The sequence below is a fragment of the Ochotona curzoniae genome, unplaced genomic scaffold (assembly GCF_017591425.1).
Source record: "Ochotona curzoniae isolate NIBS_2020 unplaced genomic scaffold, NIBS_Ocur_1.0 contig_1014, whole genome shotgun sequence".
Lineage (NCBI taxonomy): Eukaryota > Metazoa > Chordata > Mammalia > Lagomorpha > Ochotonidae > Ochotona > Ochotona curzoniae.
Genome location: NW_024464920.1, coordinates 36501142 through 36514289, shown reverse-complemented (window position 1 = coordinate 36514289; position 13148 = coordinate 36501142). Strand labels below are relative to the sequence as shown.

The 13148-nt window shown below is 53.6% G+C and overlaps 1 protein-coding gene across 1 annotated transcript in view; it reads left to right on the top strand.

Annotated features, from left to right (window-relative positions):
- Positions 1-13148, top strand: part of LRP1 (LDL receptor related protein 1) — a 74943-nt gene that overhangs the window by 4900 nt on the left and 56895 nt on the right. The window contains exons 2-6 of the mRNA XM_040983235.1: positions 3911-4033; positions 7045-7182; positions 9153-9272; positions 11237-11365; positions 11490-11753. Of these exons, the coding sequence (XP_040839169.1) occupies positions 3911-4033; positions 7045-7182; positions 9153-9272; positions 11237-11365; positions 11490-11753 (774 nt within the window). The remainder of the gene's footprint in view (positions 1-3910; positions 4034-7044; positions 7183-9152; positions 9273-11236; positions 11366-11489; positions 11754-13148) is intronic.

Here is a 13148-nt window from a genome sequence, read left to right as displayed (position 1 = left end):
CCCCCCTTTGTGGTTTCCTGCCTCCAAGCCTCCCTGGTTCTCCGAGGTACCCCCTTTGCCCCCTGGGCCTCTTCTCTTCCTCTCTGTCCTGGGGGGGTGTCCTATGGATATCTCATGGGCCTGGCTTTCCTGCCTGCCCAAGCCTTCTCTGGCCAGGTTCATCTTTTTCCCACTTCCCGGCCCCAGCCCCAAGAGCCCAGAATGGGCCGCAGGATGGCAGCCAAGGTTCCCGCGGGGCAGTGGGGTCTATGTTGTGTCTGGACACACACCCAACCCTACACCTCCTGCCCTGGCTCCAGCTTGGTGGCCCTGGGGGCTGTGGCTGGGCCGGACGCCTGGGCTGGCGGGGAGGCGGGGGTAGGGTGTTGGCCAAGTTAGCATGGCGGTCACATTCGTGTCCAGCAAAGCTGAGAACAGACAGCCCCTGTGTCCCCGTGTCCTTCCTGCAACCTCGCTTGCTCTCCACCCGCTCCAGGCCTCTCCTCCATCTTCTCCCTCCTGCGTAGGCCTCTTCTGTCCCTTTCTCACCCCTCTCCGTCTTCTGTGTCTATGTGGGTGGGTGGGTGTAGGGGGGCCTGAAGGAGACTCCTCCGCAATCTCGCTCCTCACTCTCGCTGCCAGTGAACTGGGCCATGTTCCTCCCTAATCTGACCCCATCTTTGTGGATGGTCGGTGACTATTGGCTCCGTGCCTCAGTTTCCTCCCCTGTGCGACTGGGATTGTGTCTGGGCTGTGACGGTGGTGACTTTCAGAGCTGGGGTAGGCACGCTGTGAGCACAGGAGAAAGCAAATGCCAGGAAGCCCTGTTTCCCACCTACCAGGGTGGGCATGTGTTGGGGGAGGGTGATGCTCTGGTGGCCACGGAACTCAGGGCACCGCCACCCTCACCTGTGGATGGTGGGCCTGGGGTGGGGTTGAGGTGCTGTGGGGGGAACAGGATTCTAGACAACCCCAAGTTTTCCTTCTGCTTCTCTGTCCTTGGCTTGTGTAGATGGCCCCAAAGTAGGTTATTTGCTTCTTTCCTTCTCTCTCCCTCTGGAAAGGAAATCAAAAACAAGCCACAGCCTTCACCTTTGAAAAGTTCCTTGGACTTTCTCTTCACACAGGGTCTCCGACAAAAGCCTTTCCCTGTCCCCTCAAGCCCCTGAAGTGGCCCAGGCCCTTGGGAGAGTTGCAGGAGCCTCCACTCATCTCGAGGCTGGGAGATGCTGGGAAGGGGAATGGACCCTCCTCTTCCCTTCACTCGCCCCCTCCCCCACTCTCCTCCCTCCACAAGAGCACATCTGGTTTGTGAATCTCTCTCATTCCAGCTTTCCGAGTTTGCCAGCTGCTGTTTCCTCTGTCGAGTTCAGGCCAAAATTGGGGGTGGGGGACAGCGGGTGCTGGGTGGGGGAGGACTTAGGGAGGGCCAAAGCAGGCAGTGGGGATGACGGGGTCGGTGTGGGGGGGTGGAGATCGTGGCTGAGATAGGGGAATGGAGGGGAGGTTCAAGTGACCAATCCATGACCTCAGGCCCCGGCTGTGCATTCTGCCCATCCCCACCCTCTAAGAGTGGGGATGGGACTTAGTCCCAAGTGGGGGGGAGGGAAGAAGTGTGTTGGGGCGGGGGCAGGGAGGGATGGCACAGGGGTCCATTTCTGGGCTCCAAACACCCCATCTGCCTGTGAGTCCCACCACAGCCCCCTCTCTCCTAGCTGGCTGGCCAGGGGAAGTGGATGGTTCACCCGCATGCTAACGAGGCTGGCGGCTGCATTTCCCCGGGAAGACCTCACAGCTGGCCCAGTGGGGCAATGAACTCAGCATTATCCATCTCCTCAAGGGGCCTTTATTCCCTGCTTGGGTGGGGGGGGGTTGCCTGGCTGGGCCATCCTTGATGTGTTTCCTGAAGTCAGCTCTCTGGCTCTCATTCTGGCCAAGGGCCTAAGCGCAATCCCCTCTGCTAAAGCTGGGGAATCTGGAGGGAGGACATGTCCGAGAGAGGCACCCAGATGAATTCCTCATTCCTGGGGCCCCATTCCCTCACCTAAGGCTTCTCTCTCCTGCCTGCGTGCTCCCTAGGGGTGCCAAGCTCTCTTTCTTCTCACAAGGTTGGCCTCCTGAGCTGGGGTGTTGGGGGCATTTCTTGCCTTTTCTTGGCATTTTCGTGCCCAGCACAGGGCCTGGCATGGACCTGGCCTTTAGCAAGAGTCAGCAGAATAGAAGTGGATCTGACTCAGGCCAAGGAAGGGGTGTGAAGGACTGAAAGCCTGGGTAGCCAACCATGGGTGGGGGGATGAAGGGTAGAGGACTTTCCTTTAGCCCTCAAAACCTCTCAGTTCAGATGGCAGGCCTGTGTAAACCACACTAGTTGGGAGTTCACTGCACCTGTCTGAGCCCTGGTTGTTTTGTATTTAAAACAACATTTGCTGATAGATTTGAAAGGCGGTTACAGAGAAGGATCACCCATCCCCTGGTGTGCTCTCCAAATGGCCACAGCAGCCGGGACTGGGCAAGGCTGAAACCAAGACCCAGAAGTGCTATCTGAGTCTCTCATGTGGGTGGCAGGGGCCCAAGTATTCCGGCCATCTTCTGTTGCCTGCTCAGGGGTATTAGTTAGCAGAGAGCTGGAGAGGGAGCAGAGCAGGCAGCACTCAAACCAGCAATTGTATATACTTGAGGCTTGGTTATGTCCTCAACTTTGTGGCCCAGGTTGATGCACCAGGCTCAGTTTGCCCATCTTGGAAATGGAAGTGTCCATTGTCCCTCCATTGTCACACCATGGAGAGGGCTACATAAGACGATATGTGTTTTACCAGTTGTCATTACAACCCAGTCCCACCATACTAAGAGTTAGCTGGTACTATTTGGAGTTTCTCCTTGGGGAATGAAGCGAGAGAATAGAGAAAAAGTAGCAGGAAGCTGGTAAGGTGGGAGCATAGGTCACCCAAAGGTAATGCCGGCCAACCCCCTGCCTTCCAGCTCATTCTGAGCAATCCTGAAGCACCTTTTTCCCCTGAGACTGCTCCTTAAAGTGCCCCTGAGGCATGCCCAGCAAGGGAGGCTTTGTCTGGAGAATGGAGGGCACTCTTACCTCACCTTTCCCTCCTGTATTTCTGCACTTCTGCACATGGGTGCCAAGGATACCTCCTAACACACACAGTTTCCTTCTAGGGGCCTAATGTGTAGAGGCTGGGGTGGAAGGAGTGATGATTCAAGGGACTAGCTGTGTCCCCGAGAGCACAGAAACAGAAAGGTTAGAAAAGACCATCTCTGGGGGCAAGGGGAAGGGGAGGCCTGGCACTACAGCACAATGTATTAAGCCACTGCCTGTGACACCAGCATTCCCATATGGGCACTGGTTCTAGTTCTGGCTGTTCCACTTCTGATCTAGCTCCCTGTAAATGTGCCTAGCAAAGCAGTGGAAGATGGCCTAAGTGGAAGATGCACCTGTTGGAGAGATTCAGATAGGCTCCTGACTTAGACCTGGACCAGCCCTGACTGTTGAAGCCATTTGGGAAGTAAACCAATGGGTAGAATTTTCTCTCTCTCTCTCTGTAACTGTACCTTCCAACTAAATAATTTTCTAAAGAAAAAAGAAAGGACCAGCTCTGGGCCTCTAAAAGGGAGTGACGGGCAAAAAAGGAGAAAATAGGTCAAAAGCCTTGAGGACTAAGGAGGCTGATCTGAGTGATCGTGAACAGCAAGGGCTTTGCCTGGACAGGCAGCCTGGAAGATGCCCCTGCGCCACGCACAGGTACAATGTGTGGCATCTGGGTGTGACCCTGCATAGCCGTCTTGCCTCCCTGGTGCTCAGGGACTGTGGCTCAGGGATGAACTGGAGGGCGACACGGGGAGCCTGGGAGCAGCTCTAGGGCCCTGATGTCAGCCTTTGCCCTTCACTGACACCCCTCTCTTCCTTCCTTGCCCACAGCCCCTAAGACCTGCAGCCCCAAGCAGTTCGCCTGCAGAGACCAGGTGACCTGCATCTCCAAGGGCTGGCGGTGTGATGGCGAGAGGGACTGCCCTGATGGCTCGGATGAGGCCCCTGAGATCTGTAAGTGTCACCTTAGGACCCCTCTGTCCCAACCCTTAGCTGCATCCTTTCTGTTTGGCAGGTTTCTGGGACGGGACAGCTGCTCTTGAGCTCGCACACTGTGGACATTGCTCTGGGCTGTTTGTTCATGACACAGCTAAAACTGTCTCCGCTCCTCTCTTCCAGGTGCCCAGCATGCTGCCAGAAGCAGCCCCTCCGCTTTCTCCCCCAGCAGGCCCTGGAGGCTGGCGGGGACCATGGACTGTGTCGGAGGGAGGCTGGGAGTCGGGAGGTCGTCTCACCTCCGTTCCTTCTGTCTCTTCCTCCTTCCCACCTGTGAGCCTGCCTGACCCCCTGATGAGTAGCTCCAGATCCTGCCAGGCCCTTCTGTCCTTGGCTCCCAGGCCAAAGGCCGAAGCTCTTGCTCAGCCTCCCTACCAAAAGCCCCACCCCTGCACGCTTCCCGCCACCCAGCCTTCCCCTGCCCCCAATAAGTGGTGTAATCAGAGGCAGCTGTTTAAACTGGGAGAAAGGTCCCCACCCAGGCTATCCCCTGCCAGTGAAGGGGGTGGAGGACTTGCTGGCAGGACCCCAGAGTCCTGGGCAGCCTTCTCAGAGCCCTGGGGTCTCCTGCTCCAGCCACTTTCCCACATAGCTAATCCAGGCCAGGGTCTAGATGACCCTGCCTTCCGAGATCTGTCTCTGTCCTCTTTCGCATTCTTTTTTGCTGCTTCAGTCCAATCCCCTGTCCCCACCCCTACACCCCCACCTATAATTATCGGGGGGTAATTTTAGGGCTGGAAAGGGAGCCAGCAGTTCTCTCAGCTTCCTTGCTGCTCAGTGCCCTGGAGGGCCGAGGGCCAAGGGTATCTGGCCTCATGGTTCCTTCTGCCTGAGGCCATCATCACCAGCTCCACATTTCTTTTTTTTTTTTTTTCTTTATTGAAGATTTATTTTATTTATTTGAATGGCAGAGCTCCAGAGAGGGAGAAGCAGAGAGAGGAAGAAAGAGATCTTCCATCTGCTTGTTCACTCCTCAAATGGCTGCAACAGTCAGGACTGATCCAGAAACTCCATCCAGTTCTCCCATATGGGTAGCAGAAGCCCAAGGACTTGGGGAGTCTCCTGCTGCTTTCCCAGGCAGAGAGCTGTACTGGAGGTGGAGCTGCTGGAACTGGAACTGGCGTTGCATTCTGGGATGTTGACATCACAGATAATGGCTTACCCTACTGTGCCACAACACCTGCCACAGCCCTTCTGCTTTTCTGATCTCAAACTTTGGGTGCTACAAATAGAGGAAAGTCACGCAGAGGGGCCAGCTCGTGCTCTTTTTCTCCATTCTTTCTTTAATTTGGTACAAGCGCCAGGCTGTTCACACTCATGTACGCTTAGTATCATACACAGCCCCACACAAAGGCACAAGCACATGGACCCTTCCCGCTACGTGCAGAAGCACAGACAGCATTCAGGGACACACACATACCCCCGAGTGGGTCACAGAATGAAAAGGAATTGCAACTACTGAGGCAAGAAGCCGCAGAACATAGATGCAGACCCTCACTTGCACAGTTACCCCTTCTCTTGTGCATGGGTGCTTCTCCCCAGGGATGTGGGCATGCTTACACTCAATGCTGGTCCAGACTTAGGGACCCAGCGGCAGGGGTAGGCACTTTTCTTATACAACCTCTCAGGCAGCAAAGGAAGTAGCAGAGACATCAATAGCTGGCCACAACCTTGGAGCCCTTCCAGAACCTTCCATCAGGCTGCTACTCTGGGTGTGGAAATCTAGAATAACACTGTCAATGGAAATAGATGTGGCTCACACATTTCAACATTTGCTCACAGGGGTGTGTATTTGGCCTAGCAGTTAAGATGCTCATGTCCCACAGCCAAGGACCTGGGTCCAATGCTTGGCCTATTTTCAGATTCCAGCTTCCTGGAAATGAACTCTCAGGAAGCAGCAGTAATGGCTTGGACAGTAGAGTTACCACCCCACCCCCACAACATTGGAGGCCTGGATTGAGTTCCCAGCTCCTGGCTTTGGCACAGTCCAGTCTCAGCCCACCATGACAAGCCTTTGAGGATTGAACCAGTGGATGGGCTCTCTGCCTAGTACATAAATAAATTAAAAACAAAAAAAAATCTGCAATAGCCATATTAAAAAGAATAAAAAAGAAATAAGTGAAATTAATTTATTTTATCCAATGTAGCAAAAATCATTGTTTACATATATTGTCCCTATAGTTAATTAGAGATCTTCTCCATTCTTTTTTTGCTATTAAAATTCAGCTTGCTTTCTTCTTTTTTTTAGTATTTACCTAGTTGAAAGAGTTATAGGGAGAAAGAGAGGGAGAGACAGAAGAGAGAGATCTTCCACCCACTATTCACTCCCCAAATGGCCACAATAGCCAGAGATAGGGTCAGTCCAAAGCCAGGATCTGGAGCTGCTTCTGGGTCTCTCATGTGAGCAAGGAACCATCCTCTGCTGATTTCCTAGGCCATAAGCAAGGAGCTAGATCAGAAATGGAGCTGTAGGGACTTAAAGTGGCTGCCATATAGGATGAAGGTGCTGCTGCTGGAGGATTAGCCTGCTACACCATGGCACCAGTCCCAACCTGAATGAGCCATATTTCAGGTCCTCCAAAGAACAAGGCAGTTCTAGAAAGTTGGTGTCCTTGGAAGTCTCAGGCTGCTGGAAACTGTAAGAAGAACGGAGGTGTTGTTATCATTGAGTTTCTGTCCTGGACTCTGCCTCCCTAGGCTCTTGGGAACTTCCCACCTCTGACCCTGGCCTGGGGCATTGCGGTCCATGGAGGCACTGGAAAGTGGGCTACTGCTGAAGGCCTAGCCTCCCCCCTCCCTGCCTACTCTGCCTGCTGGTGGGGTAGGAGAGCTCTCTGTTTGCAGCCAGCCCCCAAATCCTTCTGGGCTCCTGCCAGTGCAGGTGTCTGAGCCATAGTCTCTCATCTCCACCTCCTTTGAACAGCCACCTTGACCAGCCTGGTGATATTGGCCCTTCTGTCTGCCTCCAGGTCCACAGAGTAAAGCCCAGAGATGCCAGCCGAATGAGCACAACTGCCTGGGCACCGAGGTGTGTGTCCCCATGTCCCGCCTCTGCAATGGCATTCAAGACTGTGTGGACGGCTCTGACGAAGGACCCCACTGCCGAGGTAAGGTCTTGCTCTCCTCCCTCGGCTGCATGCCAGCCAGCCCTTGGCCTGGCACCTGGTGGGTACCTTGCCCATTCCTGTCCCACCTTCTCCTGTCACCGTGCATCTCTGCAGTTACAGCCAAGGACTGTCCTCACCCCCTTTCAGTGGGATGACGCCTTGACTTGCCAGCAGACTTGTCAACCAGGCTGTTGGTGACAGCCGCCTGGGCCTCAGGGGTGGACAGCTGGCCCTGGCCTGGACGGCTCGCCCTGGCTGGGTGTGTTTAGATAGGCCACTGCCTTCTCTCAGGCCCCAGCTTATCTGTAAAGCAAGAGGTCGTTACAGTCATGCTTTAAAAAATATTTTTTTGAAAAAGGAAAATAGTCAGGGTCCTTTCTTCAGAAGGCTTCCCAGCTGGAGCTGTGGGAAATCACTGAGAGGGCCCAGGATGCCGGAACTGAAGCTGGGGTGGTGGGAAGCCTGCCCAGGAGGGGCCTGAAAGCTACATTGCTCTCTTGCTCCTGATGGTCTGTGCTTCCTGCAGTGATTGAGGCAGGGACACTGGGATACACAAACCAGAACATGTGTCCCCCCCATACCCACCTCACCAATCCCTAAAGGATCCTGTGATCGCAGGGGAGGAGCCTGGTTGGGAACTGTGGGGGACAGCTAGCCTCAGATCCCCATGTCAAGGAATGGTGGCTTGTGCCTTCTGCTGTCCTTGGCCTGAGCAGCTTTGGGAGGGAGCCTAAGCCAGCCCTGAAGAAGGGGTGGCTGTAGGGTGGGGGCCATGTCCTGTGTCATAGACATGTCAGGGAACATCTGTTTGTGGGCAGGGCCACATCTGGATCCTCTCATGAAGCTGTGGACTAGTCCCATCCCACCCTTCTGTCAGTTTTAACTTGTCTCCAATCCCATGTTCCCAGGAGAGGCCAAACCAGGACCTGGGGCTGGTAACTTCAGGTGCTCCTCCTCATCAGCTGGCACATGTTTGAGCTTGCTTCCTTTTGGATAGCTTTCAAAACCCGCACAGCGCCTCCTCACCACCCCCAGTCCACACTATCTCCAGAAGGGACCCCCTCCCCACAACCTTGGCTGAGGTTCCTCTCCTCCTCCTCATGGGGGAGGCTGGATGGACAGCACAGTTAGGTTCTGGGGTGGAAGTGAGGAGAAGGCCTGCTCCTTCACCTTCACTACCCTAGCCAGCTTAGTGCTTTGAACGTCTTAGCTTCATGGCTGGCTCTCTCCTAGGTGGGGGCAGGAGCAGTGGGGGTGTGAGGCCACTAGACAAAGGGGTCTTTGTGGCCAGGCCGCATGGCCCCACGCAAAGCCATTAATTGGGTCACTGGTGGGGGTGGGTAGCATTGCTCTCCTACCTCTCCTCCTCCTGTCCCATGTGTGGAAGTGGGTCAGTGGCAGGAGAAAGATCTGCAGAGGATCCCAAGGGAAGCAGTTTTGCTCCTCCTCTCCATCTTCCACCTTGACCTTGGGCATTGTCCCCGAGGCACCTCAGGCTACAAGAACAGGTTGCAAGGGCACTGCCCAGTCCAGGCCGCACTGGGCTCATGCGGTGGTGGACTGGATCCCATCCCCCTCACGCCCTTCGCTGTAGACAGCATGCTGAGCCCCTGGCAGTACAGACTAAAAGCATATGGTCGGGATCAGGCTCACTATCCCTTCTTCCTGTTGGCCCCAGCAAAGTTTCAGGTCTGTTCCCCATGGGACAGAGGGCGGCCAGTACCGGCAGACAGGGCTGCTTGCTAAGCCATACTGGACATGGTGACCCAGGGCCTCTCTCACACCCTCTCGCAGCTTCCGTTTCCTCTCTTGGAAATATCAGTAGTTAGTTCCCAGCCCTGGGAACCAACAGCTCAGCCCTTAGAAATAGTTTCTGAAGATCCCAGGGAGGCAGAGGGAGGCTGGGGCACTCTGGTCTGGAGGCCTGAGTTTGTGTCTGTTCTATCCACTCTGCCCCCACACCCCTGCAGAGCTCCGGGGCAACTGCTCTCGCCTGGGCTGCCAGCACAACTGTGTCCCCACGCTCAGTGGCCCCACCTGCTACTGCAACAGCAGCTTTCAGCTGCAGGCGGATGGCAAGACCTGCAAAGGTGCGTTAGCAGCCATGTCCCTGTGCACACGCATGGTACAGATTGCGGGTGGCGGGGATGGAGTTGGGGAGGAGGGAGAAGCAAGGGGACTAGGGGCAGGACAGACCCCGCTGACTTTGAGAAACCCATCTCACAGACAGCACTGTAAAAGAAATAAAATTTTAAAAGCCACATGACTATAAATCTCATTTGATTCTGGCCTCTGGCCTATCTCTGCGGTCTCTTGGCCCTCTCCCTCTCTTGTGACATCACACATGCACTCAAGCACACCTGAGCAGCAGGGAGACTTCCTTGTATCCACCCATTCTGACACCAGGCCCCGAGGTTGCAGTGCCTGTGCTGATAGTAGCATTCTACTACATTCTTTTTAAAAACCGCCCTGACGTGTGACTGTCGCCACAGTTTACTTGGCCATCTCCCTATGAATGAGTAAGACATTCCCAGCTTTTCTCAGCTGAAAACCATGCAGACTTTTTTTTGCCTGAAATCTGCCTCACTCGGGTCTTCAGGCATGTGCCATCTTTTCAGGACAGCTGCCCCTGTACACTTCACAGTCACATCCCATCTTGGCCAACGTGACTCCACAATAATGTCCTTCTCCTGCTGCTTCATGAACACCTCCAGCACATCCTTTACCTTTTTCTGTATTATCATCATTATTACTATTATTGTACTTCTTTTATATCAGAACATAATTATCATGCGGGTAGCAGTGCAAGTCTATTTGTTCTAAAGTTTTGTTATTTTTTTAATTTGAAAAACAGATTTACAGAGAGAGAAGGGACATAGAGATCTTCCATCCGTTGCTTCACTCCCCAAATGGCCCTAATGGCCAGGGCTGAGCCAATCTGAATCTAGGCACCTCTTCCAGGTCTACTACGTGGATTCAGGGCCCCAACCACTTGGGCTGTACTCTACTGCTTTTCCTAGATGTAATAGCAGAGAGTTGGATCAAGAATGGACTCTAACTAGCACTCATATGGGATGCTGGCACTGAAGACAGAGGCATAATGTGCTATGGCATGGCACCAGCCCTGAGTGTATGTAGGTCTATTTTAAAAGTCACTGGGGGCAGGGGTTGTCCAGCTGGTGGCTCAGTGGCTAAATCCGCACCTTAAGTGCCAGGATCCCATATGGGTGATGGTTCATGCCCTGGCTGCTCTGCTTCCCATACAGCTCCCAGATTGTTAGCATGGGAATGCAGTAGAGGACAGCCCAAGGCCTTGGGACTCTGCATCCACGTGAGAGACCTGGAAAAAGCTCCTGACTCCTGGTTTTGGATGGGCTTATCTCTGGCCATTGCAGCCACTTAGGGAGTGGGCCAGTGAATGGAAGCTCTTCCTGTCTTCCCTTCTCTCTGTAAATTTTCCTATGTTCCATATCAGATTGCCTGGGATCAAGTCCTGCCCCTACTCTCAATTCTAGCTTCCTTCCAGTGTACACCTTGGGAGGCAACAGGTGACATCCCAAATACTTGGATCTGCATTAGAGGGCTGGATTAAAATTCTGGCTTCTGACTGTAACCTGGCCCAGCCCTGGCTTTTGCAGGCATTTGGGGAGTGAACTAGTGGGGGGAAGCTCTTTCCTGACTCTCCTTCTCTCAGCGTCTATGTTTCAAGCAAATTTTTTTTTTGAAATTTTTGTTTTGAACACCAAATAAATAAAATTAGCTGATGCATCCTTAGTACTGGGCATGTAGCAGTCCCTCAAGAAATCGCTTCAGAAAGTGCAAGTATTTAATGGAATAAAGATTGCAACACTGGAAAAAAAAAGTGCAAGTATCTTGTCTAGATATTTCTCTCAAGTGGATTTTTTAGATTGAGCTTGATGGGTGATAGAATATGCACCTATCTTGCCAGATTGTCCTTGCAAGTAGCTATGAGGACAGTCTGTTGACATCTTAGGGCACTCTCCTTCTGCCCTTCCACTGAGAATGACCATGCCCTTGCCCCTTTCCCTGGCAGATTTCGACGAGTGTTCTGTGTATGGAACCTGCAGCCAGCTCTGCACCAACACCGATGGCTCCTTCACGTGCGGCTGCGTTGAGGGGTATCTGCTGCAACCAGACAACCGCTCCTGCAAAGCCAAGAATGGTGAGTGGGCTGGCCTGGGGACCACAGTGCTGCCTATTATCCACACTGTCCTTTGGTGGGTGGTGGCCTGGCAGGCACTTGGGACTACCCTGACCACACTGCCCCTTTTCTGTCTGGTGCTCAGAACCAGTGGACCGACCCCCTGTGCTGCTGATTGCCAACTCTCAGAACATCCTGGCTACATACCTGAGTGGGGCCCAGGTCTCTACCATCACACCTACCAGCACTCGACAGACAACAGCCATGGATTTCAGCTATGCCAATGAGACTGTATGCTGGGTGCACGTTGGGGACAGTGCTGCCCAAACACAACTCAAGTGCGCCCGCATGCCTGGCCTGAAGGGTTTCGTGGATGAGCACACCATCAACATCTCCCTCAGTCTGCATCGTGAGTCACCTGCTGCCTGCTTGCAGGGCAGGAGAGGGTGGGGAAGTGGCAGGATGAGGGCGCTTGTCTAGGGCTTATCAGGCTGACCCTAAGCCCTAGGCAGGGGGCTGGGCCTGTCTAGGGACAGGGGAAGTGCCATGGCTGCTTCTGCCTTCTCTTGAGTCTCTGGCTGGCTCCTGCCTGTCTGGCCCCAGACTGAGGAAGGCCTCAAGAGGAAAAGTGAAGATCTGCCTCCAGAGATCAGGGACTGTCCCTTCTCCAGGAAAGCAATCTCAAACAGATCTTAGAGGGACTTTCCCATGCAGGCCAAGCCACAGCTGGTAAAAGAAGGAGCTGCAGCCAGGGGTGGCCCTGTTACATTGTGGCTGACCACAAAGGAGCCAGGGCCCCACTGGACCTGTGTCTGCTATGTCCATCCATGGACTCCTTTGGTGCATAGCCAGAATGAACTCCTCACTGAGGGATGGCTGCGGGTGGTGGTGAATGTGATTGTGGGCATGCTGTAGGATGTTCCTGGTGTTCCCTTCCCATTCAGCCTAGCTAGGGCTAGGAGAAGCATTGTCACAGGAAGGGGTGGGCGTGCCGGGGTGTAGATCCACCACCTGCTCATCTCAGATGCTGTTACACAAGCAAACAGAACACTTTAACGACAATGTCTGGGTCATCACATTTCTGAATCAGCAGCCCAGGCTCTGAGGAACCATCCCCATCCCCACCCACAGGCAAACTTGTCTTTGACCTTGAGTAAACCAGAATTCCCTGTCTGTACTTTGGATTTCTAATCTGCATAATGGGTTTGAGCTGGTCTATCCAGATCAGAGAGATGGAGGTGAAGCCACTGGCTGACATTGGACTGCACGTGTGAAGTTCAGGGCCATGAACTCTGATCTCTCCAGCAGTGATTTCAAGTCTCTGTATGCAGTTCTTGTGATAATCCCCATTGAAAGCAAAGATCCCATAAGATGGTCATGGAGTCCTTTTGGGAGAGATGGATCTGCCTGGTATTGTGAGAAGCAGAAGTTTCACCCTTTAAAAGCTGCTTGGTGAAGTCAACATTGTGGTGGCACACGTTTAAGATTGGACCACCAGTGCCAGTAGCATTGCCAGTTCTAATCCCAGCTGCTCTGCTTCCAATCCAGCTGCTTGCTAATGTGCCTGGGAGAATGCAGATGATGGCTCAGGCCCTTGAGTCCCTGACACCCATGTGGGAGGTCTGGATGGCGCTCCTGGCTCTGGCCTATCCCCTGTTGTTAGGGCCATTTGGGAAGTAAACCAGGAGATGGAAGATCTCTCTCTGCCTTTCAGAGAAATAATCTGTCAAAAACAACTACACAGAAACTTTCATGGGAATGGAATGGAAAGATAGGTTGAGTTTTGGTGCCAGCCTGCTTTGAA